The sequence below is a fragment of the Panthera onca genome, chromosome B4 (assembly GCF_046562875.1).
Source record: "Panthera onca isolate mPanOnc1 chromosome B4, mPanOnc1 haplotype 2, whole genome shotgun sequence".
Taxonomy (NCBI): domain Eukaryota; kingdom Metazoa; phylum Chordata; class Mammalia; order Carnivora; family Felidae; genus Panthera; species Panthera onca.
This window is the reverse complement of record NC_138345.1, coordinates 102,560,075-102,587,594: the sequence shown is the minus strand read 5'-3', so window position 1 is coordinate 102,587,594 and position 27,520 is coordinate 102,560,075. Positions and strand designations below refer to the sequence as shown.

At 34.7% G+C, this 27,520-nt stretch overlaps 1 protein-coding gene across 8 annotated transcripts in view; it reads left to right on the top strand.

Annotated features, from left to right (window-relative positions):
• Positions 1-27,520, top strand: part of PPP1R12A (protein phosphatase 1 regulatory subunit 12A) — a 159,980-nt gene that overhangs the window by 108,317 nt on the left and 24,143 nt on the right. For 5 of the 8 annotated variants that reach the window (XR_009617122.3, XM_060656876.3, XM_060656878.3 and 2 more), the window contains exons 10-18: positions 5,012-5,227; positions 7,185-7,279; positions 8,086-8,187; positions 9,080-9,247; positions 9,642-9,818; positions 16,823-16,913; positions 18,186-18,386; positions 18,618-18,786; positions 21,056-21,177. Coding sequence is in view for 7 of the 8 variants with exons in the window: in XM_060656876.3 (XP_060512859.1) it covers positions 5,012-5,227; positions 7,185-7,279; positions 8,086-8,187; positions 9,080-9,247; positions 9,642-9,818; positions 16,823-16,913; positions 18,186-18,386; positions 18,618-18,786; positions 21,056-21,177 (1,341 nt within the window). In the remaining variant the exon portion in view is untranslated. The remainder of the gene's footprint in view (positions 1-5,011; positions 5,228-7,184; positions 7,280-8,085; positions 8,188-9,079; positions 9,248-9,641; positions 9,819-16,822; positions 16,914-18,185; positions 18,387-18,617; positions 18,787-21,055; positions 21,178-27,520) is intronic. The other 3 variants (XM_060656880.3, XM_060656882.3, XM_060656881.3) reach the window with 2 other exon arrangements.

The window sequence follows — 27,520 nt, the reverse complement described above, 5'->3', positions numbered from 1 at the left end:
TTTAAATGATTTTCCCTTAAGTTCTTATCTCTTCAGCTAAAATTAAAGAATATTTCTGTAGCAGTAAGATCAGGCTTATGATTTGTGGAGATGTTTTCTATAATACCATCAGTTTGGTTTTATGATTTAAAATTTTAACAGTAGGGGTGCCTGGCTGGCTCAGTTGGGAGAGCATGTGACTCAATCTTGGGTTCATGAATTCAAACCCCACGATAGGTGTAGAGATTATTTTTAAAAATAAGTAATCTTTAAAAAATTGTTTAGTATTTTTATTTTTGAGAGAGAGTGCGAGTGGGGGAGGGATATAGAAGGAAGGGAACAGGATCCAAAGCAGGCTCAGCACTGACAGCAGTGAGCCCAGTGTGGGCCCAAACCTATGAACTGTGAGATCCTGACCTGAGCCAAAGTCAGATGCTCAACCAACTGAGCCACTCAAGCATCTCTAATCTTTAAAATTGTAACAGTAAGTTTATATACCCCTCTTTTGTCAAAATAAATATTTTTGGTTGGGGCTCCTTTGTGTGTCTTGGTCAGTTAAGCATCCAACTGTTAATTTCGGCTCAGGTCGTGATCTCATGGTTCATGAGTTTGAGCCCTGTATCGGGCTCCGTGCTGAGTATGGAGCCTGCTTGAGATTTTCTCTCTCTCTGTCTCTCTCCCCTGCCCTCCTTCTCCCTGCTTGCTCTCTCTCTCAAAATAAATAAAATAAAAAACTTAAAAAAATAAATATTGTTTGGGATCTCGGAAAAAGATTGCCTACTTTGCTGTATGCACATAAATTCTGATAGGGTAAACTGTATTTACTTTACTAGATGGTAAAAATTCAGAATTTTCTTGGAATTAAATGCTTTGGTTAATTGAATCCAATTAAGTATAATAATAATTTAATAAAAAACTACTTTGTAGTGTGGTATATTGCAGTATGCCAGTAGAAGTGTACAAATACAGAATGATGGTTTAAAAATGAAAGAGATCCTATTTGATTTGAGGTAATAAAATTAGAACATTTGAGATCTTGAATGAGTAAAGTAGTATTTCAACTAGCAGGAGAGTTTGTACAGTTTGCTGAAAGGAAAAAAAGAAACAATGTGAACAAAGTAGGGACAATGTAGAATCTTCTGCAGGAAAATAAATTGTTTAGTTTGATATCTAGAGTACATATACAAAGTAAAACAGGAATAGTAAAGCCAAATTGTGGAATGTCTTCATTTCTCTGGTAACATTTTTAGTTTGATGAATAGTAGAGAATCAGAAGATGTTTAAACAAGGCCGTGAAAGAATTATTCTTTATAGAATATAATTTTGGTAGCAATGTACAGGTGTATTTGAAGGTGAGAGACTAATTGAAAGAAGATGTATTAGAAAATCATTGAAGTTGCCCAAGATGATAAAAAAATATAGAGAAGTGGCAGTTCTTAGAAGGAGAAGAGTTTCTCTTCAGGAGAGGAGTTTCAGAGACTTGGCAGCTAATTTATAAATGAAGGACGATGGCAGAGAAGAAGTCTAACATGGCTATGAAGTTTCAAACATAGGGAATTGAAGAAATTTATTGGTGCTACTAACAGAAATAGGGAACTGAGGGAGAGCCAGTTTGGAAATAAAGGTGTTTGATTTTAAGTATGTTGAGTTTCAGGTTCCAGTTGTAGTTCTAGATGGTCCATTCTCCAGGTAATTAGAAATTTAGGACTGGGAATTTAGGAATCAGACTCAACTAGAAATAATAAATTTGAAAATAAGCTGAGCACAGTTCATATTGAGCTTGAGGAAGTAGAAAAGACCCTGTTCCCAGCCCTCAGAAGAAAGTAGAAAGAGAAGATGAGAGATCTGAGAACAGGCTCTTGAAATGCTTGTGTTGCAGGACTGTGCTGACAAAAGCAACAAGGCCAAGAAGGAGGGTAGGCAAAAGAGTAAGAAAGTCAAAACAGTGTCCTGTTACAAAAGCCAAAAGAAGAGTTTCAGGGAATAGGTATAGTTGAATATTTCAGAGATACTCATTTACAGACCAAGTAAAATTGAAAGGTACTTTTAAACACATAAACCAATAAATCCAAATTCACACTAGGCAGAATGGGGGTAGATCAGTCATTACAGTGCAAGAAATGTCCATTTTAAATTGCTAATACTGCTTCATTTTTCTCAACTCTAAAATAGCAGTATTAATAGTATTTCAGTGGGTGGTTGTAAGGATTAAACGAGATAACTCCTGTGAAGCACTTAGTTTAGGGACTGGCGGGAGTAAACATCTGTTAAATGTTAGCTTCTCTTGTAACATTCAGTAAATGTTAAGTTATCTATTTTATCATGGAGGAGTAACTTTGTTTCCAGTTTTGGGGAGGTTCCAAGGCAGGGATTAGCAAACCGTAGTCGAGTGAAACTGGCCTATTACTTGTTTTTGTACAAGTTAGAATGGTTTTAATATTTTTTTAATTTATTTTGAGAGACGGAGTGCAAGCAGGGGAGGGGCAGAGGGGGAGGGAGAGAGAGAATCCCAAGCAGGATCCGCGCTGTCAGTGCAGAGTTCGATGCGGGGCTCAAACTCAGGAACTGTGAGATCTTGCCCTGAGCCAAAATCAAGAGTCAGCTACTTAACTAACTGAGCCACCCAGGCACCCCTGGTTTTAATATATATTTTTAAAATTTTTCCAAATGTTTTTACTTATTTTTTTTTTAATTTTTTTTAACGTTTATTTATTTTTGAGACAGAGAGAGACAGAATATGAATGGAGGGACAGAGAGAGAGGGAGACACAGAATGGGAAGTAGGCTCCAGGCTCTGAGCCATCAGCCCAGAGCCCGACGCGGGGCTCGAACTCACGGACTGCGAGATCGTGACCTGAGCTGAAGTCAGACACTTAACCGACTGAGCCACCCAGGCGCCCCCGTTTTTACTTTTTTTTGAGAGAGAGTGACAGAGACAGACAGAGCAAGTGGGGGAGGGGCAGAGAGAGCGAGGGAGACACAGAATCCGAAGCAGGCTCCAGGCTCTAGGCTCTGAGCTGTCAGCACAGAGCCTAACGCGGGGCTTGAACTCACAAGCTGTGAGATCATGACCTGAGCCAAAGTCGGATGCTTAACCGACTGAGCCACCCAGGCACCCCAAGGTTTTAATATTTTTAAATGGTTGGAGGGGAAAAATCAAAAGAATATTTTGTAACCCAAACTTAAATTTCAGTATATCTAAATAAGTTTTATTAGAAACACAGCCACATTTATTCTCTTATGTATTACCTGTGGTTACTTTTGTACAACACTGTGGATGAATAGTTAACAACAGTGACTCTGTGGTCTGCAAAGCCTAAAATTCACAGTCTGGTCCTTTACAGAAAAGTTGGCCAATCTCTAGTCTTAGATGGTCCCTATGAGTTTAGACGCAGAAATCAAAAACTTGTCATCTCAGTGTCTGTATTGTTGTATAAAATGTTACAGAGGTTCTTGGACTTTCTCAGTCAGTGGAATCCTTAATGTTTTGTTAATTTTTTTCACAGTGCCACTTGGCCAAAAGAAGTATTTGTTTCATTTATTAAATAGCTAAGTGCAAGTAAGTTAACAGTGGCAATTTGTGCCATGTCCAACAGATGTCACTGTGCTTTCTCTCAAAACTTGAAAGTATACCACAGCGCCCTTGTGATTTTATTCTGGCATCCCTGGAATGCCTCAGTGCACTGTATATCATGAGGCTATTTATGACCTTATTGATAGGAATTACTTACTAGAAGTACCAGAGATATCTTACCATCATAATAGTTTTGTCTATGAAGTAGCCCTCTGACATTCTGGGTGCTTAAACAAGCAAGCACTCTGAAATGCTAATTATATCAAACTTTGGCAATAAATATGGAAAAGTGTTTTTTCTTTTTTTTTTTAATTACCCATATCCTATGCTTATAGCAACTAGTTAGTTGCTATATTCACCCATCTGTTCTTAACTGTGGTTAAATATTTAAACAGTGAAGTTCATGAAATGAACTAGTTAAAGACAACAAATGTTTCATTTTTAGGGCCCTTGGAAGCCTTGAAAATGAAATAAATATTTGTACAAAAGAATAGTTTTTAGTTGAAATGTTAAAATTAATATTTGGTGGTAAAATCAAAAAGTAAGTTTAAGGCTATGATACTAAAAATATACTGAATTAAATATTCTAAGTGGAAGATAACATCACTTATTACTTTTTGTTGATTATGCTGGATTAAAAAAAAATTCTTAACCCAAGTATATAAATGAATAAAAATAAAATTCAAATGCAGTAGTCTGTTCATTCAAGTACTATAGTATTTGCTCCATGTGCCTTTAATTGCTTTAGAAATTTCTTTATTAGATTCTTTCAGATTCTTTCTCTTATGCTAAAATTAGATTTGTTCCCAGTTACTTTTAAGATTGGATCATTACCCAGTTATTGGGTTTTGTTACAAAATTCTTTTAAACAGAAAAAAGTATGTTTTGTTTATAACTTCCTTTTTTGTTTTGTGCTTTCAATCTTTATCTCTTTACCTGTCTTATTTTAATTGGCTTTAGTATGATTTCATTGCTCCTATCATGCCTGTGGTGGAATCAGTAGATCCTGCATCATGGAGGCAGGGCTTGCGCAAAACTGGCATTGTTCTTGTGCCCAATAAGGGTGAAAAATCCATGGTGAGGCATTCCTATGTGCAAGGATTTATGAGGTTACAATATAACAAGTTTAATATGAATATTGGTTCCAGAGATGCATGGTTTTAAAGTCCTTATGGTGTGCTCATTTCTGTCCTCTGTATTTGCATTATAATTTTTCTGTGTGCTATAAAGTGTGGAGTGTGTTTTCTTAAATCTAACTTTTGGAAAGGTAGTTCTATTTTTTTTCCAGTTTTAGATCTTTACATTTTTTACTAAGACATTAACCTACTTAGTAAAAGTGTTTCTCCTGAAACTATTAACTATAATTTCAGACATATTATCTATAAATTTGTTATTTCCAGCTTAAGGATTGATCAGTGTTGATAATTACTTTTTCTTTTCCTTAAAAATAAAATAACAGTTTCCAACCTCAGCTACAAAAATTTCTCCCAAAGAAGAAGAGAGAAAAGACGAGTCTCCTGCATCTTGGAGGTTAGGACTTAGAAAGACTGGCAGTTATGGCGCACTTGCAGAAATCACAGCATCTAAAGAGGCTCAGAAAGAAAAAGACACTGCAGGTGTTATACGTTCAGCTTCGAGTCCCAGACTCTCCTCCTCTTTGGATAATAAAGAAAAGGTGACTTATTTCATCATCTGGTTTCTATCAACACTCTAATCATTTGTTTTCCAGGAACATGAAATCTGATAGATTTTCTACTTTGTGTCATTATTAAATTTGTGTATCAACTTAATTCACCTGACTTAATGAATTTTACATGATAATACAAATAGACCTACCTTAAATGTCAATATGGAATTATAGGCATACCTCAGAGATATTGTGGGTTTGGCTCCAGACCACTGCAATAAAGCAAGTCAAATGAATTTTTTGTTTCCCACTGTATATAAGAAATATATTTATATAAGGCACCTGGGTGGCTCAGTCAGTTAAGCATCTACCTCTTGATTTTGGCTTAGGTCATGATCTCATGGTTGTGAGATTGATCCCCACGTCAGACTCTGTGCTGGGTGTGGAGCCTGCTTCAGATTCTCTCTCTTTTTAGGCCCTCCCTCTCTCTCCCGTATGTATATGTGTGTGGATACGCACACACACACACACACACACACACACACACACACACACACACATACATATACACACACACATATATATATATATATATATGTGTGTGTGTGTGTATATATATATATCTCCACACACACATACACTCTAATTTTATATATATTTATGCTGTAGCCTCCTAAGTATACAATAGCATTGTGTCTAAAGAAAATGTACATACCTTAATTTAAAAATATTTATATGCTGACCATAATTTGAGCTTTCAGCAAGTTATAATCACTGTAACAAATATGATAATAATGAAAAGCCTTGAAATATTGTGGGAATCACCAAAATGTGACATAGAGACACAAAGTGAGCAAATGCTGTTGGAAAGTGGCTTGGATAGACTTGCTTGATGCAGGGTTGCAACAAATTGCAAATTGTAAAAACCACAGTATCTGTTAAGTGCAATAAAATGAAGTATGCTTCTGTAAGTACTGGGAAGATCAGATTTGCTCAAAAAATAAATTATGAAACTATACTTAATTAAACAAATGCTTTATTCCACTAGACAGTTTATAATAAAATATATTGGGGGGCATTTATTCTAGAATTTATTCTGTAATGTAATTATACTCGTAAGTTGCATTTATCTAGCATCTGCAGTTTTATATCTGCTACATCAAAAGCAACCTCCTTTTAATCAGTAGTTTTAATAACTGTATTTGAAGGATAGTATTAAATTATATCAAATAGAATGTATGCAGTTTATTCAGATATATTTTATATTGCTGGATTATTTCTTTTCTATATTTTCAGCGCTTGTACTTTTTTTTCATATAGTTTCGTCCCTCTATTTAAAGTGTTTGTTTCTTTGTGTCAGAAATAAGAAATAGAATTTCTCATCAAGTAATTTTAAAGTTTTTTATTTTGTATAAATTGATTGCCTAATTATTTTCCAAGTACTTGATGCCAGTACAGTGGGAATGTACCATACCATTGCTCCTGCACTCTCAACTGGATTTGGATAAATATAACTTAAGTTTTTTTTGTTCGGAATATTTTAACGTTATATCAAAGTAATGAATAACTTACATAGCATAAATAATTAGGACTTACCAGTTAACCATATTTGAGACCTTATTTCTCTGGAAAAAAATAAGAATATTTTATTATATTATACTGCATTACCTTACATAATCTGTTATAGAAATTTAGAAAAAGTCATTAAAATGAGGAATTTTTTTCCTTATATTAAAATATTGTCTAATTCTAGATTAAAGGAGAAAGAAAAGAAAATCGGTTTGAACAGGCTGTCCTCTGGCACTTAGGAAAGTATTTAAATATTAATAGACATTAATTTTAAAGAGTATAGGTAGGAGCTGTGGAAGTACTATAAAGTAAACTGTTATGGTTGTATAATTGTAATTGTATAATTGTACATTGTTGAATACTCTTTCCTTAGTACTTTTAGTGGTTCCTGTAATCACAGATTTATTTTTCACTCATTTTTTTTCCTGTTGTGTAGGAGAAAGATAGTAAAGGAACTAGGCTTGCATATGTTGCACCTACAATACCAAGACGACTAGCCAGTACATCTGACATTGAAGAGAAAGAAAACAGGTGGATTCATTATGATTTGCTTTATGTTTTTACTATGAAATCTTTATTATCTAGCATGACAATGAAAACATGAGCATTGTTGTAACTCTGTGGGATATATGGATTGTGGGAAGAACACCAAATAGAAGGTCCTGAGGAGATGCAGATTTGGATATTGATGAAATGGCAAAATCAAAACAAAACACATTGTGGTTGGGACAGTGGTGCCAGATGAGGTCACAAACTAATCTAGTACAGACTCTCCAAATAGTTGAAACCTACAGAAAAGGAGAAAGAAAGGAGAAAAAGCTCTTAATCACTGTCAACATTTTAGTTTCTTTCTTCCTATTTTCAGCACATGGGGTATGAGAACTTTTAAATATAGTTGTAGTCATGTTATAACATCCAGTTTTGTGTCTTGACTTTTTTGTTTGTTTGTTTTTACCTCACATCTCATACGTAGTCTTATGTGTTCATACATACCTTCAGTAAGCGTTGGTTTTCATCAGTGCATTATGTTCCATAGAGTAGGTCTGTTGAGGTTTAAGTAACTATTTCCCCTCTCCAAATATGGAGATTTAAATTGGTATTTTATGATCATAAGTAAAACTTCTGTAAATATCTTAATTTTCCCCACTGTAGTTAGGAATATACCTTAGGGATAGAATCTTAGAACTGGAATTACTTTCATTTCTTAGTAAATATTCCAAAGCATTTTCTTAAGGGATTTTACTAGTTTCTGCTTCTACTGATGTTTTTTAATAGACAGCTTTCTTAATCCTGTTTTAAAATTATATACCAGAATTTGAAAGATACTCTTTTCACAGAGACTCAAGTTTACGAACGAGTAGCTCCTACACAAGAAGAAAATGGGAAGATGATCTCAAAAAGAATAGCTCAGTTAATGAAGGATCAGCTTACCAGAAAAGGTAATATAATTCTTAAGTAACTTTTATGCATTCTTTTATAAAAATATGAGGCAGTTTGTTTAGAGCCCTCAATTTAGTATCATTAAGAAAATGATATTAACGTGCTTTCATTGTTTAAATAAAACGTCATTTAAAAGTCCAGAATATATATTTAGAGGTAGATGAAAATTTGTTTTTACTTTTATATATATTATGTATAATTAGATTTGATATATTAGGAAGCATCTTTTAGATTGTAGCATATTTAGAAGGAACTCCTTATATAATTGACTAGAGAAGTTGAAATAGATCAGTGTCTTAATTGATCTGGGCATTATTTAGTGACCTGGAAGTTTCCACTTTTCTTAGAACTCAGAGAGATGGTAATTTCTTGAATTGAAATGTTGGTAATGTCATATTGGAGAGGAGGGGGGAAAAAACCATAAATATTTTCTCGGTTAAAAACAACCAAAAAGAAGAGTAAAAGATGAGCAATTATAATATAGGCATGGGTCACTCCTAAGGATGTGACTCATTGCTAAAATACTTTTCTTCAAAAAGGTTGATCTTAACTTTCCCTGAGTAAAACCAGACCTAAGTGTTTTTCTCAGACCCAGCCTGGCATGACCATATGGTCTGTTAATAGTTCCAGAAACGTAAAATATCAGATCAGAACATGTTTGAGTCCTGTCCAGGGAGGTGGGAGGCAGTAAAATGATACACTACCAAATTAGTGAAATCATCTAGACTCTAGCAAGTTGTAGATGCAACTCTTGGTGCTGGGGCCGGTGGTGTATTTAGGAACACAGTTTTTTAGATTTTTCCTAGCCTTGTGTATCTGTGTAATGTATAGACATTAACTGTAGACTGCACATACAGACACATCCTATATAGATATGACTCTTTCCTTCAGTTGCTCCTTTGGTAGAAGACAAGATGATTTGATTAGTTCTAGTGTTCCAAGCACCACATCAACACCAACAGTTACCTCTGCAGCTGGGCTTCAGAAAAGCCTGCTTTCCAGCACAAGCACTACTACAAAGATTACAACGGGTTCTTCCTCAACAGGCACACAAAGCAGGTGAGTCACAGATAACATTTTGTGTTCAGGCCTACTGTGTGCTTATGTATGTGCATGCATTTTTGTTTAGAAGATTGTGGGGCTCTGGATTTTTTCATTTACCTTTTAAAATTATTTACAAGCAAAAATTGGTTCCAAAAAGAGGCAATTATGCATGTCTGGGGAAAAACGAAGTTCTTGAATTATTAACTTTCCTTGAATCAGGCTGCTTAAAATGTAAATTTCTCCCTTTGACAGCTCTGGGTGAGATTTCTGGTTCATAGTTCAAAGATGTCTTGCCTCATGTTTTAAAAAAATCCATCCCTGTAGTCACATGTTTCAGCTGCTAGAAAGTGCTTTCATTGTTTAGCTGTTTTCCTTTTCTCTTTTTGTGTTGCTGCTTATGATGCGATAGTACCTCAAATCGTTTGTGGGCTGAGGATAGTACTGAAAAAGAAAAGGACAGTGTTCCTACGGCAGTGACCATCCCTGTTGCTCCAACTGTTGTAAATGCTGCAGCCTCAACCACAACCCTGACTACAACTACTGCTGGCACTGTCTCCTCCACATCAGAGGTCAGGGAGAGACGCAGGTGTGTAAAGGTCCTAATAGAACTGCTGATGTATCTTGCCCAGTGCTGAAAGTTGTTTGTTTTGCTTTTTAACCTTGTCAAGTTGGTGACCATCTCTTCAGTAGGTTAATAAGTGAAATAACCTGTATCAGCTCAGAACTACATGAACTGATGTAATTGGCAGTTACTAGCATTTAGGCTTGGTGACTCCCTCTGACAGAATAGATGTTTTTGTTTCAAGGAAGTGAGCCAGACACTTGTCTTCTTAGCCATCTTCATTTTTTTAGTGGTTGTTTTCATTCAAGATGGTTTTGTGGTGAAGATCTAAACACACCCAGTCACACTTATGGAAGACTAGATGTAACATGACAGAAACAGATTTTTCATTCTTCTGTTTCCTCCTATTATTAAAAAATTTGATGGATGTTAAACTGTTTTGGTTACTTTCGAGACTTTTCATTTTAAGATTCTCTTGAAGAAAGGCTTATTGGGCATATGTGTAAACCAAATCATTTTTAAGTACTTTGAATATGTTCTCTTAGTTTTAATTCAGTACATAAAAGGGACTCATTAATTAAATATTTTAAAGGATTTATGAATTTATTTTCTGTGCTTAAATGTTAGGAGCGTTGCTCACTTCTTCATGCTGCTGCTAATTTGCTTGGAATTTCAGATGTGGAAAGGAACTTACCTCTTTTGTGATACCCTTGCTTTACATAAGAAACTAAGACCCAGAGATATTAAGTGACTTTTCCACTTTTATTTAATGAGAACTAAGGCGAGGCCCAAGATTACAGGAGAATCAGTCAAGTGTTTTTCCTGCTATAGCATGCATAGTTACTAGCTTTGAATTTTGTTTTTCCTCTTGAGAAAAAAAAAATCTTAAAAAACTAAATGTGACCTTTTTTGTATTTTATTCCTTTGAGATTAAATTAGCTACATAACTGGTGTTTTGGTTTTTATTTTGTTTTGTTTGTTTACTAAAATACCAACCAGATTAACTTTGTCATAGTTCTGGCATGTAGTGTTCATATACAGGCTTTGTCTCTGGTGCTTATCAAAGTACATGGCCTGTAGTAAGTAATTAATATCCTTACAGTAATATTCATGGTGAATATATGAAAAGTAACAAAACATTAAATTTTTTAATGTTAAACATTTTCTTTCCTATCATTGCATCTGTATTTTTTGTCAGCATGATTATGTTTTATTACTATTTCTATGGTAAGATTTAGTGATAGTTCTATAAAACCATTATAAGCAGTTAGCATTTTGTGATTTGAACACCAGTATAGGTCATACCATATTTTAATAATTCTTCATTTTTCTATACATTAATGTTAGTTTTAGGTTTTTGAGGTGTTTTCAAGTCAGACCATATAGCCAACAGAAATTAGAAGATCATAGGCAGCCATCATTATTTTTGAGTGAAAATCAATTTGAGGACTTTGCTTTTATGGAGTAGGGGAAGTTAAGGGGAAAAGGTTAGGAATCCTTGGTTTTTTACTCCTTTAATCCTAAGGTTAGAATGCTCTCCAGGTCAGAATTTCTTCTTCGGTAACATAAGTATTTTATTTATATAATTTTTAACTTCTAGACTTATTGTTGGAGAAAGTTGAGTTTCAGCTTCTTAGAATTAATCCTGGAAGACATTAGATTGAGAATTAAATATTTGGAGATATTAATAGAACAGAACAAATTTTAATAGCATAAGAAACAAAATGTATCTGTTAACACTTTCCCTGGTGTATATTACAGAAATTTTGTTTGTCTTACTCATTTTCAGTGATGTTTGCAATAATAATGTTTGTGTTTTGTTTCACGTCAAGTAATTGTTTGCAGTTTTGAATACATTGTTGACCTCTTCTGTTTGTCTTTCAATTAAATTTTGTTAATGGTTTTGAAATGTGTATAGTTGAATATTTGTCCTCAAAATGTATATATTATGATTTAAGTATATATTGTGGCTAAAAAGATAAGTTAATACATCTATGCTATTTTAGGTATCCTCACATATATACTTTCAGATGTATGCAAAGTTACCAAACTCACTATTAAATTCCACTATTCTATTCTTGAATTTTGTTTTTATTGATCAGGATTGGATGAGGATTTTCTGTTTTTGTTAAGATTTCCAATGGATTAATGGTGGTAGCAGAGTGGGAAGTAGAGAAGAAAAGTTAGTTTTAAATAGCATGATAGCAAATTCTTTCATTTTTTAAGTGTTTCTAATGCTCCAGTCTTTTCAAAATACAAAGCAATATCTTTGAATGAAAACATAAATTCATGTGGAACTGTTGCTTTGTATAAATATTCTCCTCCACCTTTTTCCCTTGGCTCAGCCAGCTTGCATTTGCTCATTTATCTTCCCTCTGCAAGGAAAAAAGCTGAATGAAAAAGAAGGGTTGTTTTCAGTTTTTTAAAGATGTTATTTGTTGATTTCCCAAAATATAAATATTATAAATAAATATATTTCAACCAATAAATCAGTGAAATAATAAATAGAATAATTGGAATTATTAGAAAATCCTTATTTTAAAAATAATAACCTTTCAGTAGCTCAGAAAATTGTAAGCCATCTAAGACTACTAAGGAGTAAAATTATGCACCTTATATAGTTTTAAGAAAGAGATGTAGTATGATATAGTAAGTTAAGGCAGCAGTGGAGTTTGAGGGGCACCTGGGTAGCTCAGTTTGTGGAATCAAGCCCCACATCGGGCTCTGCTGACAATGCAGAGCCTGCTTGGTATTCTCTCCCTTTCTCTCTCCTCCTCCCCCACTCTTGCACTTTCTCTCTCAGAATAAATAAATAAGCTTGCTTGCTTGCTTGCTTGCTTGCTTTCTTTTTTTTTTTTTTAAGGCAACAGTAGAGGAGGGCCTAGATGGCTCAGTCGGTTAAGCGTCCAACTCTTGGTTTTGGTTCAGGTCATGATCTCATAGTTTCATGAGTTCGAGCCCCGCGTCGGGCTACCAGTGCAGAGCCTGCTTGGGATTCTCTCTCCCTCTCCCTCTGCCCCTCCCCTACTCACACTGTCTCTGTTTCCCTCAAAATAAATAAACGGTTGGGGGGGGAGGGGAGGCAGCAGTAGAGTTTGATATATTCTGCTACTTTTTGATCAGCTCTTTTTAATTAAACACAAAATATGTGAATTAACTTTCTTGTCTACATTTAATTCACAGAGGTCTGCTCTATACAAGAACCATGAGAGAGGGGAGAAGGAACTGAATGCCAGATGGGGACTCTTAAAATAATAGGAAACATATTGTACATTACAAATTGATAGGCTAGATTTTTATGCTGATTTGGGGCAAATGTAAGGAAAATTTAAATGAACAGAAACAGATATTATAAGTCTTTTGACTAGTAATTTTTATCCCCTTAACCTACATATGTTAAACCAGATATGATAGGTAGATTTAACTTTTATGGCAACTTGAAACTGTTGAAAAAGTAGTGAGGCTCATTTGAAGAGAGTGTGCTGGTTGATTAGTTCTGTTTGCAGAACATGGGGATTAAAAGAACAAATGGCAATGCAGATTTCCCTGTCGTAAACTATATGTGAAAATTTTGACCATTACATAGAGGAGTCAGATTCAGTAGTCCATGTTCATGCTTACTTTCAGAGCAGCCCTTGAAATACTGAAGTGATACATGCAGCCATCTGAGCTGTTCTAAAGTTTTTCTGTTTAACCAGATTTGCTACCACATTAAGGTTTCATCTTCTTTTATTCTTTTCTTCTCCTCGTCTGAGAGAAGTCCAAAAAGCAATACATTGCATAGGGACAGTGGATGCATAAATAAGTACCAAATGAATTGCTAAAAAAAAAAATGGCCATTGGGCCATATTTTCCAAATTGATGTTTCACAGAGCACTTTTCCACATGTAACAGGTGTACCATAAAAGTATGTTCTAATTAATAATCTTAGGAAATACATAGTTATGGTTAAACAGGTTTCTCCGTGGTTCTTCTCAGAGCCTTTAACATGTTGTGATTTTCCTGGAGATGGTTAGAATGTATAGCATTTTCCAAATATGTATAACCAACTTCCAGAATAAACAAGATCCTCACTCTATTCTGGAATTAATTTTCTTAAAGTAAACCTGTAATAACAAGTTTATTGTTACTCTTTTTCACCTTTAAAATGACTTGTCCCAGAGAAATCACTGGAGTTGTTACAAAAGTAGGGAATAATGGTTGTATCTAAATAAAAAGCTTAAAATTCACAAGAGTTCATATACAGACAGGATGAAAATTAAGAAGTAGTAGGAGAAAGAGAAGTATCAAGCTTAGTGTAGCTTGAGCATTCTGGGCCATCAAGAGGGCAGACATCCTAACCAGTTGTATTCATCTCTCTGGATCTGTGCATTGGTACAGATGAAGCCATATGTTGCAGAATCTCTAAAAGAAAGTCAAACTAAAGAAATGCTGGTAACTAAAATGCTTTATGTACCCGGGGCACCCGGGTGGCTCAGTAAGTTAAACATCTGACTCTCGATTTCTGCTCAGGTCATGATCTCATGGTTCGTGGAATCGAACCCTGCATTGAGCTCGGCACTGATAGCATGGAGCCTACTTGAGATTCTGTTTCCCTTTCTCTCTGCCTCTCCCCTGCTTGCTCTCTGTCTCTCTCTGAAAATAAAAATAAAAAGAAAGAAAGTTGTATATAGTGAATTTTTTTCTTGCCCTACACTTTTAGGAGGACAAATTAAAAGCAACAGACCAAATAATTAGAAATATAATTTTTTAAAACATTAAAATTTTAGGGGCACCTGGCTGGCTCAATGGGTTAAGTGTCTGACTTCGGCTAGGGTCATGATCTCATGGTTTGTGAGTTGAAGCCCTGCATCAGTCTCTGTGCTGATAGTGCAGAGCCTGCTTGGGATTCTGTCCCTCTCTCCTTCTGCCCTTTCCCCACTCATGCTCTCTCTCTCTCTCAAAATAAATAATTAAACTTAAAAAAAAATGAAACTTAAGGTTATAAACTTAAATCTGTACCAGTATTTTCATAGAAACCAAATTTGGTAAAATAGAACTCTTCAATGCTTGAATCGTGAGGTGTGCCCGATTTGTGAGATATATGTAGTGCTAGTATAGTAGCAAAAAGACGATCTTTCAGGATATTCTAATGTTTATTTATTTTTGAGAGGGAGAAGGAACAAACGGGGGAGAAGCAGAGAGAGAGGGAAGCACAGAATCTGAAGCAAACTCTGGGCTCTAAACAGCACAGAGCCCAGCGTGGAGCTCAAACTCATGAACCATGAGATCATGACCTGAGCCTAAGTCAGATGCTTAATCGACTGAGCCATGTAGGCACCCCCAGGATATTCTAGAAACCTAGAGATGAAAACATATGGATGGAGAGAAAAAAAATAAGTTATGTCATTATGAAATAGTGCCCTAGGTTATTCAACCAAATAGAGAAAATAGGTGATATTTTCTCAAACCAGATGAAAAAAACAACTTAAGTCAAAGTAAAGTAGTGAGAGGATTTTCATCTTTCTCTAAGTTTGTTGGATGTCTCAGTCAAGTAAAAATACCCTCCTGAGAAGTTCTTGACTTACCTTGCTTAAAGTTGATCTGTAATTAGAGTAGAAGCAACACAGAGAACCTGTCCTCTAGTACTAACTTTAACCAGTAAGTAAGAGTTAATTGATGGAATTGAGGCAATGAGGATTTTGGTTGACAAGTGACCTTGTCATCTTAGGATTAATTATTCAAGGAGGTGAATCCTAGGAATAATAAATCATGTATTCTAGTTTCAGACAGATTTCTAAAAACTTAAGAGTGTGAAGCAAAAGACAGAGAAATCAAAAGGAATGGGGCTCTCTAAAAGAATTGTGAAGAAACTGAAATGATTCTAAGGAGTTGGAGGTGTGTTGTGTTCTTTGAACCTAGAGCTTTAAAGGACACATAGAAAGAATAAAAGATAAGGCATAAAACCAAGAATAAATTCTAAAGTTTGTTATGGATATATGAATAGTTTCAGGAAGTTTAAAGAACAGAATGAGTTACAAATTGGAAAGCATAGTAAATCTAAAAAAAGAACCCTTTTAAAAAGTTGAGCTTTTTAAAGGGGAGGGGCAGGTGATATAAACTAGATAAATTTAATTAACAGCATAGACAATAGAAATATTCTACTTCTGAGTATTGTATATTGTATGAGAAATGTGAATTAGATGGTAATATAACTAAATAAAGTATTAACAATTGAACTTCCCAAGTAACATTGATCATTGGAGGGAAGTTATTTTCTGTGTCTTGCACGGCTCTGTCTTTTCTTATTCAACCCTTTAATTAGTTATTAATCTCTTGACATGGACATATGCTTTTGAAATTGTGCATATCCTTAGACAGCATGGGGCATAGGCTTAGATCAAATATAGTGAAGTGAAAAAAAAAATATAGTGAAGTGATTGATAAGATTGATAATTGATAAGATCAGATATAGTGAAGATAAAGGTCAAGTTCTTTTTATATTAGAAAATCCGTAACCAAGAGTAGGATGCTGATTTTAAAGCAGTTTATGAATAAAAATACTTGAATTTTTAGATAACTCAAAGTGTGAACAAGAGTATGATGTCTGCCAAAAACATCATTAATAAATGTAGTGACAGGAGTGCAGGGAGTGTTGCTTGCTCACTAGTCCTCCCATATGTTAAATGTTGCCTTCACTCCTAATCATTCTAACCATGAAAAGACATTGACAGTCTAGAGTTTAGCCTTCACGTATCATCTAGCATGGTATTGCAGGGAATCAGCAAAGGGACTAAGAGGACTCATCACATGGCTTTTCAAAAGAAAAAAAAAACTGTGGTTAGGAAGAACTTGAAAAATATAAGTTAATACTGATTATTTTCAATCTAAAACTTTATCAGATTGCATTGTTGAATTTTCGTGATGAATGAAACCATTTTTGGAGACTTTTTCTTAAACTAAAATGCTTACCGTGTATTGATTCATACATTCGTATGTAATTCACAGATACTGTATATCCAACTAACAATTTTTATTTATTACTGTAGATCATACCTCACTCCTGTTAGAGATGAAGAGTCTGAATCCCAAAGAAAAGCGAGATCTAGACAAGCAAGACAGTCTAGAAGATCAACACAGGTATGTTTAATGTGTATAATATATAAAGCTTCAAATTGCCTTTCTCTTTTTCACTTCTCTATGAAAATATTAATGTCATTGGAGTACCTGGCTGGCTCAGTCAGAGGAGCATGTGACTGTTGTTCTTGGAGTTGTGAGTACAAGCCCCATGTTGGGTGTAGAAATTATTTAAAGAAATTTTTTAAAAACTTAAAAAAAAAAAAAAAAAGAAAACACTGATGTTAGTATATAATGTGAGGAAATCTTAGATTGCTTTAGTAATTCTTTCCTAGCCTTTTGTATATTACATTTAATCTAATTAATGCTAGTATTATATTTAATCTAATTGGCATATACCTTTGTATCTCTTTGCATATTTACTTTTTGTTTCTTAGATGGTGTCTGGCACAGAGTACTCAATGTGTGTTAATGAATTAATCAATATGATGTCTAACAATTAATAAAGAATTCTGTAAATATTTGAAGTTGTGGGGAATAGGTCTATTGTATTAGATATTTCAAACAGCTAATGTGCAAGTACCAGGAAAATGTCACTCAGTGTAGTTAGCATCTCCTTAACCTCCTTGCCATTCTAATTATATCTAATATATCATTTTGTGTCTATCTTTTCCCATAGTTGAGGCGCTCCAAAGTCCAGATTCAACTCCTTGATCCTTACTTTTATCAGTATTTCATTTCAAGCTGAACTGTTTGTTAAGATCTTAACATATTCTTCCTGCCTTTGTACCTTTACTTTTTGAAATCTCACCTGTTCTTTAAGGCTTATCCTTTAAAAATTATTTCTTTACTGAAATTTTTTTCAGTAAATACATATTTATGTGTTTATGCATATATATTATACATATATATGCGTATATATGTTTACATGTTATATGTATATATTTATGTTTTTATATATATATATAAAACAGAAGTACATATAAATTCAGTGTATAAACAGCTTTTCCTTCTTTGTACTTCTTAGGAATATATATGTTCATATTCATGTGATAGTACTGTCATCTCCTCCCCTTTTTTAAATTTCTTTAATATAGAGACTATTTCTTACATGTATTTTGTCTTTTCCAGTACCTATTACTGTGCTTGCTCATGATGATTCTTCATAGAATGAATGTGACTTGCCCACTAAAAATTTTGTTCGAATTTGCAAACCAATTCCAAACATGTATTTGACTTCCAATACATTCATATTAAATTTGTCTACTTATAAAATATTTCTTTGAAACAAGCTATACTGCTTCTCATTCTTAAATTTACCTTTTTAATGTACAGGGAGTAACACTGACTGATCTTCAGGAAGCTGAAAAAACAATAGGAAGAAGTCGTTCTACCCGAACCAGAGAACAAGAAAATGAAGAAAAAGAAAAAGAAGAAAAAGAAAAACAGGATAAAGAGAAGCAAGAAGAAAAGAAGGAGTCAGAAACATCTAGAGAAGATGAATATAAACAAAAGTACTCCAGAACATACGATGAGGTAATAGTGTACCACCAACACAGCTAGGTCAAATGGTATGACTAGTTTTGTGACTTCCAATATACAAGAGATTTATATACCGACAAACTATATACGAAATACTCAAAAGGACCAGAAATCTGAATTATTTTGAGATGATTAGAATGTTATTTTTCTTTCAAAATGAACCTGTGTTTAGATGTTTTTAACTGTTAAATATTTTACGTGGGAATTAATTTTAATATTTCACAGACTTACCAGCGTTACAGACCAGTATCCACTTCAAGTTCTACCACCCCATCCTCTTCACTTTCTACCATGAGCAGTTCACTCTATGCTTCAAGTCAACTAAACAGGCCAAATAGTCTTGTAGGTATAACTTCCGCTTACTCCAGAGGATTAACAAAAGAAAATGAAAGAGGTAAGAAGACCTTTGTTTCCTTCAAATAATCCTTTGAATTTTTTTTTTCTAATTTATAGTTCTACAGAAAAGAAACAACTTTTCTAAACTGGGAGTCATTCCATTTTTTCTTTCAAAAAGAAGATGATGGTCAAAAATAAGAAGAAGAGTAAGAAAAATAAGAGTAGAAAATAAAAATAGGAAATTATGTAGTCTGGCATTGTTACATATATCTTTATAATTTAAGACTTCACAAAAAGCATTATGTACACCAACATAGAAAAGTCAGCATAGAAGAACTGGTGGGAGACTATTTCTAGGAGCTGTTTATTAGTGCCTGAAGTTACTTCTTGCCTATTGGATCATATCTTTAAATTTTTTATATGTGAATTGTTTTAAACTTAAATCACTTAAAACACATGTAGTGTCCTTGCTAAAACAAAATGGTTTTTATGCTTATTTCTTGAGAAATGGATTTCTTTTTCAGTGATATGTTGGCATATTGATAATCACTATTAACATTTCTTATTTTTTCATATAAACTTCGTATTTAAATTTTAATAATTCCTACTTTAATTAAGAGATTGGTACTAAATAAAATTATTTCTAATTGTAGGCGTTTTATATTTTAAAAGAAAATCCTACAGTATTAGTCATGATAATATCAGTAATCATGAAGGATAAACTTCAGAAAAATTAAGTTTTCCCCAATTTTCAGCTGACTTTTCTTTTTTTGGTCATTGAGATATTTCAGTTCTTTAAAATACTAAGCGTGAGGCTCACATAATGGTTTGTAAAAACCTTGAGCCAACTTTGAAAATTAGGGATATTTGCATAAAGGTTTAGATTTTCATCTTCTATTGAAAAGTGGGAAGATTTAGCAACACTGTTTCTAATTCTCACATATCAACAATTGGCTAGAGCCAAGGAGTAAGTTACAGCCCCTCACCCCTTGGAATAGTGCCCTCCTGGTCCATTTTATCCATTTATATTATCTGGATGGCCACTATATGCATTGGAGTTTGCGATCTTTGCTCTAAACCAATTCCAAAAACAATTCTAAAAAAACTTGCTGGCACTATAATTTTGAAATTTCTTTTGCTGTGACTCTTTGCTAATGGCACAGGAAGGAGACTTTTAGAAATAATTTCTAACATTACTTTGTTCCGTATAGATGTCTACTTTTTAAAACCTATTTGAAGGCCCCTTTATAGAATATAAGTCTAAAGCTATTTTAACTATACTAAGAAGGAAACAAATTTTGAGACTATATTTAAAAAAAAAATTTTTTTTTTATTTAAAAAAATTTTTTTTTAACGTTTATTTATTTTTGAGACAGAGAGAGACAGAACATGAACGGGGGAGGGTCACAGAGAGAGGGAGACACAGAATCTGAAACAGGATCCAGGCTCTGAACGGTCAGCACAGAGCCCGACACGGGGCTCGAACCCACGGACCGTGAGATCATGACCTGAGCCGAAGTCGGACGCTTAACCGACCGAGCCACCCAGGCGCCCCATAAAAAAAAATTTTTTTTTAATGTTTATTTATTTTTGAGAGAGAGAGAGTGAGACACAGAATCCAAAGCAGGCTTCGGGCTCTCAGCTGTCAGCACAGAGCCTGATGTGGGGCTCAAACCCATGAACCATAAGATTATGACGTAAGCCAAAGTCAGACCCTTAACCGAGTCACCCGGGCACCCCAAGACTATATTTTATGTTGACGTGTTTTAAAAGATAAATATTTTTTCCAGAAAAAAAGAGTTTTTTCTTAGATACTATCTAATAGAAATGAAATGGATACTGTATTTATTCTGCTACCGAATGAGGATTGGGAATAGTAGAAACAGAAACTGAAAAACTCGTTCTATGTCTGCTAGCTGTTCCATCATTAAGAACTGTTTGTTTTCTTTGAAGTGTTAACTTTGGGTATAGTAACCCCCTATCAAACATTAATAACTTGAGCCCTGTTTTCTTCATAGGATTCAATTATTTTCTGTTCAGCAAATATTATTAAATATGTCTTTTGGCAGATGTTTTGTTTCAGGCACTAGGAAAATGGAATAATAAAAATTAGTTCTTGTCTTGATCAAGAACCTGTCTAATGGGAGATACAAATACATGTCTAAACCAAGTGTTTTATAGGAATGCTGAGGGGGCAAAAATAATTCTGACTGGAAAATTTTAGAAGCCTTTATAAAGGAGGTTGATTTTGAAATATTACTACATTTTTATTATAAAGTACTGTCAAAATACGTTGCTACCATGTGGTTCATTATAATCCTTAACAGAGGGAGAAAAGAAAGAAGAGGAAAAAGAAGGAGAAGATAAATCACAACCTAAATCAATCCGAGAACGACGACGACCAAGAGAGAAAAGGAGATCTACGGGAGTTTCATTTTGGACACAAGATGTGAGAACCTATTAAAATATAGCTACTTGATAGTATACTTAATCTTTCTAGAAGTACATACTAACAATTTCTTACATGCCTCAGATTACGTGTGCTTTTAGCTCATCACTGAATTTTGAGTCCGGTTATTAAATCAGAAAAGTTCTTCTTTATTAAGATAGTTAATGAGTACTTAGATTTTTGGTATTACTAAAAAGCAGTTCTGTCCCAATTTTGGAATAAAAATAATAATGGCTGTTATTAAAAGTAATATATATATTAGTGTATAGTGGCTGAAGTGCTGCTTTATCTTGGAGATTTTTGAAAGAATGATGCTTTACATATTTTTATTATTATTATTATATATTACTTTCAAAGTATACAACATAGTGATCCAACAATTATATACAAAATGCCCACTGCAGTAAGTATAGTTACCGTCTCATTATACAAAGTTAGTACAATATTATTGACTATATTCACTCACTATGTGGTACTTTTCATCACCTTGACTTACAACTGGAAGTTTGAACCTCTTAATCCCCTTCACCTATTCCACCTATCTCCCACCCTTATCCCCTTTTGCAACAGTCAGTCTGTTCTCTGTATTTATGAGTCTGTTTCTGGTTTTTTGTTTGTTAATTTTGGGGGCTTTTTGATTCTACATAAAAGTAAAACATGTGGTATTTGTTTTTCTCTGTTTGACTTATTTCTTTTAGCATAATACCCTTTAGGTCTATCCATGTTGTGAATGGAAAGATTTCTTTTTTTCTATTTATGGATGCATAATATTCCATTGTATCTATTTCCGCATCTTTTTTATTTATCTGTAGATGAACACTTAAGTTGCTTCCTTCCCTTGGCTATTGTAAATAATGCTACAATGAACATGGGGATGAATAGTCTTTAAGGATTAGTGATTGGGTTTTCTTCAGGTAAATTACCCAGTAAGGGAATTACTGGGTCACATGGTATTTCTATTTTTAATTTTTTGAGGAAGCTCCATTGTGTTTTCCACAGTGGCTACACCAATCTGCGTTCCCACCAGCAGTGCACAAAGGTTCTCTTTTCTCTATGTCCTTGCTAGCACTTGTTATTTCTTTATGATGCTAATCATTCTGACTGGTGCAAGATGTTATCTCATTGTGGTTTTTATTTGCATTTCCCTGATGATTAGTGATGTTGAACATCTTTTCATGTGTCTTCTGGCTCTTTATGTGTCTTCTTTGAGCTTATTTATTTTGAGAGAGAGAGAGAGAGAGCAGGGTAGGGGCAGAGAGACAGGGAAAGAGAGAATCCCAGGCAGGCTCTGCGCTGTCAGCACAGAGCCTGATGCGGGACTTGCAACTCACAAACCTGAGCCAAAACCAAGAGTCAGACACTTAACTGACTCAGCCACTCAGGTGCCCCTCTATGTGTCTTCTTTAGAAAAATGTTTTTTCAAGTCCTCTGCCCATTTTCTAATTGGGCTTTTTTTTTTTTTTTGGTTGAGTTATACAAGGTTTTTATATTTTTGAATATTAGCCCCTTACCAGATAATATCGTTTGCAGGTATCTGCTTGCATTCAGTAGATTGCCTTTTCATTTTGCTGATGGTTTCCTTCATTGTACAAAAGCTTTTTAATTTGATAAGCCCCAGTTGTTTATTTTTGCTTTTGTTTCCCTTGCCTGAGGGGACAGATCCAAAAAACTATTGCTAAGGCTGATAACCAAGAGTTTACTGCCTATGTTTTCTTTTAGGAGTTTCATGGTTTCTGGTCTTACATTTAGATCTTTAATCCATTTTGAGTTTATTTTTGTGAATGGTATAAGAAAGTGGTCCGGTTTCATTCTTTTGCATGTAGCTGTCCAGTTTTCCAGCACCATTTATTGACGAGACGGTCTTTTCCTTATTATATATTCTTTTGCTTTGTTGAAGATTAATTAACTTACATACACGTGGGTTTATTTCTGGCTTCTCTTTTCTGTTCTGTTGATCTGTATGTCTGTATTTGTGACAGTACCATAATATTTTGGATAGGATGGACATTTTGACAGTATTTTTCTTGTTCATGAGCATGGTATATCTTTTCATCTCTTTGTGTTATCTTTCATCAATATCTTATAGTTTCTTTACTTCTCTTTTGGCTAGTTCATTATTAATGTATAGAAATGCAACATTTTTGCATATTGATTTTGTATCCTGCAATTTACTGAATTCATTTACTCTATTTTTTTGGTGACATCTTCAGAGTTCTCTATATATGGTATGTCATCTGCAAATGGTGATGGTTTTACTTCTTCCTTGATAATTTAGATGTCTTTCATTTCCTTTTCTTGTCTGATTGCTGTGGGTGGGAATTCCAATAGTACTATATTGAATAAAAGTGGTGAGAGTAGATAGACATCCTTGTCCTGTTTCTGATCATAGAAGAAAAGTGTTTAGCTTTTCACTGTCAAGTATGATGTTAACTATGGGTTTTTCATCTATGGCCTTCATTATGTTGAGGTATGTTTCCTGTAAACCCACTGTGTTGAAAATTTTTATCATGAAAGGATGTGGAATTTTGTCAAATACTTTTTCTGTACCAAGACGATCATGATTTTTATCCTTCATTTTGTTAATATGTTGTGTCATATTGACTGATTTTTATATTGCACCTTTGCATCCCTAAGATAAGTGCCATTCAATCATGGTGAATGATCCTTTTGATGTATTTGGTTTGCTAATGTTTTGTTGAGGGATTTTGCATGTATGTTCACCAGTGATATTGTTCTATAATTTTCTTCTTCTGTAGTGTCTTTGTTTGATTTTGGTATCAGGGTAACCCTGGCCTTATAGAATGAATTCTGTAAGGACACATTCTTTCCTCTTCTGTTTTTTAGAATAGTTTGGGAAGGATAGGTATCAGCTCTTTAAATCTTTGGTAGAGTTCACCTATAAAGCCATCTGATCCTGGACTTCACTCTTTACCAGGCATTTTTTGATTACAGATTCAATTTCATTACTAGTAATCAGTCTGTTCAGATTTTCTACTTCTCCCTGATTTAGTCTTAGAAGATAATATGTTTCTAGAAATGTCCATTTCTCCTAGAATGTCTAATTTGTTGACATGTCATTGTTTGTAGTAGTCTCTTATTCTTTGTACTCCTGTAGTGTCCATTGTAACTTCTCTTCCATATTATATTTTATTTCAGTTCTCTTTTTTTGATGAGGCTGGCCGAGTTTTAAAGAACCAGCTCTTAGTTTCATTGCTCTTTTCTGTTGTTTTTTAGTCTGTATTCATTTATTTCTGCTCAGATCTTTATAATTCCCTTTTTTCTAACTTTGGGCTTCATTTGTTCTTTTCTTAATTCCTTTAGGTGTAAAGTTTGATTGAGACTTTTCTTGTTGCTTGAAGTAGGTCTGTATCGCTATAAACTTCCATTTTAGAATTGCTTTTGTATCCCAAAGATTTTGAACCATTATTTCCCTTTTCATTTATCTCTGGGCAATTTTTTATTTCCTCTTGGATTTCTCCATTGACCCCATTGGTTGTTTAGTAGCGTACTGTTTACCATGTGTTTGTGGTCATTGATTTTAGTTTCATACTATTTTGGTCAGAAAAGAGCTTGATAAGATTTCAATCTTAAATTTATTGAGACTTGTTTTGTGGCCTAAAATGATCTGTCCTTGAGAATGTTCCATGTACATTTGAAAATACTTCCATGAATTTTGTTTTTGGATAGAGTGTTCTGTATGTGTCTGTTAAGCCCAGCTTGTCTAATGTGTCATTCAAAACCACTGATTTTTCTTTCTGGATGCTCTGTCCATTGATATAAGTAGGGTACTAAAAGTTCCCTACTATTGTATGATTTTCAGTTATGTCCTTTATGTCTGTTAATACTTGCTTTATGTTTCTGGGTGCTCCTATGTTGGGTTCGTAGATATTTACAATTCTTCTATTCTCCTCTTGAATTGATCTCTATCATTATGTAATGCCCTCTTTGCCTCTTTCTACAGTCTTTGTTTTATTTTTTTTTATGTTTATTTTGTGAGAGCGAGTGCAAGTTGGGGAGGGGCAGCAAGAGAGGGAGAGAGAATACCAAGAATCCCAATCCTCACTGATAGCACGGAGCCCCCAGCAGGGCTTGATCTCATGAACCATGTGATCATGACCTGAGCTAAAATCAGGAGTTGGACATTTAACTGACTGAGCTACCCAAGTGCCCCTACAGTCTTCTTTTTTTTTTTTTAACATTTATTTATTTTTGAGATACCAAGAGAGACAGAGCTTGAGCATGGGAGGGGTGGAGGGAGAGGGAGACACAGAATCTGAGGCAGGCTCCAGGCTCTGAGCTGTCAGCACAGAGCCTGAGGCGGGGCTCAAACTCATGAACTGCGAGATCATGACCTGAGCCAAAGTCGGACACCCAACTGACTGAGCCACCCAGGCACCCCTACCAGTCTTTGTTTTAAAGTCTCTTTTGTCTGGGGTGGCTGGGTGGCTCAGTTGGTTAAGCACCGACTTCAGCTCAGGTCATAGTCTCATGGTTCAAGAGTTCGAACCCTGCATCAGACTGTGCTGACAGCACAGAGCCGCCTGCTTTGGATCCTGTGTCTCCTCTCTCTCTCTCTCTCTCTCTCTCTCTCTGCCCCACCCCTGCTTGCGCTTGCTCTCTCTGTCTCTGTCTGTCTCTCTCTCTCTCTCAAAAATGAAAAAAATAAACACAAAAGAAAAAAATTAAGTCTCGTTTGTCTGATCTTGGTATTGCCATCTTGGCTACCCCCCGCCCCCCCATTTGCATGGAATATTTTTTTTCCATCCCTTCACTTTTAGTCTGTGTGTGCCTTGAGATCTGAAATTAGTCTTTTGTGGGCAGCACGTAGTTGAGTCTTGGTTTTTTAACCATTTAGTCATCCTTTGTCTTTCCATTAGAGCATTTAGTCCATTTATATTTAAAGTAATTATCGATAGGTATGTACTTACTGCAGTTTTGTTCATTGTTTTCTGGTTCTTTTTATAGTTCTCTGTTTCTTCTCTTACTCTCTTCCCTTGGATTTGATGCTTTCTTTCATGGTATGCTTGAATTCTTTTCTTTTCAATTTCTGTGTATCTATTTTAGGTTTATAACATTCTATGTATGTAGCAGTTTATCTTGTTAATGGTCATCGCTTAAGCTCAAACACATTTTTTTAATGTTTATTTATTTTTGAGAGAGAGAGAGAGCACCAGCAGGGGAGGGGCAGAGAGAAGGAAATAGAGGATCCCAAGTGGACTCCACGCTGACAGAAGAGAGCCTGATGTGGGGCTCAAACTCATGATCTGAACTGAAGCCGGATGCTTAACCAAATGAGCCACCCATGCACCCCAAGTTCAAACACATTCTAAAAGTTTTTTTACTCCTTTCTCCATATTTATATATATGACATATTATTTCCTCTCTTTTTCTGTGTGTATCCTTTAACTACTGTGTGTAGATATAATTAATTTTACTACTTTTGTTTTTTTAATCTTCATATATTAGCCAGTGACATTTTTTCCTTTTATAATTTTCTTATTTCTAGTTATGGCTATCTCTTTTCCAGTTATAGAAGTCTCTTTAACATTTCTTATAAGGCTAGTTTAGTGGTGATAAAGTCCTTTAACTTGTTTGTCTGTGAAACTCTTTATCTCTCCTGCAATTATTAATAACCTTTCTAGGTAAAGTAAGCTTTTGGATGTAGGTTTTTTCCTTTCTGTACTTTGAATATATTATGCCACTCCCTTCTGGCCTGTAAAGTGTCTGCTGAAAAATAATCTGATAACATTACAGGGTTTCCCTTGTACAAAACTAGTTGATTTTAAAGATTCTCTTTATTGGGGCCCTTGGGTGGCTCAGTCAGTTAAGCGTCTGACTCTTGATTTCTCATGATTGTGCTTGGGGTTCCACACTGGATGTGGAGCCTGCTTAGGATTCTCTGTCTCCCTCTTCCTCTGCCCCTCCCCACCCCGTCTGTCTCTCAAAAAAAAAAAAAAAAGAAAGAAAAGATTCTCTTTACTGTTAATTTTTGATGTTTTATTTATTATATATCTTGGTGTGGACCTCCTTGAATTCCTCTTGTTTGGGGATCTGTGTGCTTCCTGGACCTGGATGTCTGCTCCTTTTCCCAGGTTAGGGAGGTTTTTAGTTATTATTTCTTTTTTTTTTTTTAATGTTTTTTTAATTTTTTTTAACGTTTATTTATTTTTGAGACAGAGAGAGACAGAGCATGAACAGGGAGGGTCAGAGAGAGAGGGAGACACAGAATCCGAAACAGGCTCCAGGCTCTGAGCTGTCAGCATAGAGCCCGACGCGGGGCTCGAACTCACAGACCGTGAGATCATGACCTGAGCCGAAGTCGGACGCCCAACCGACTGAGCCA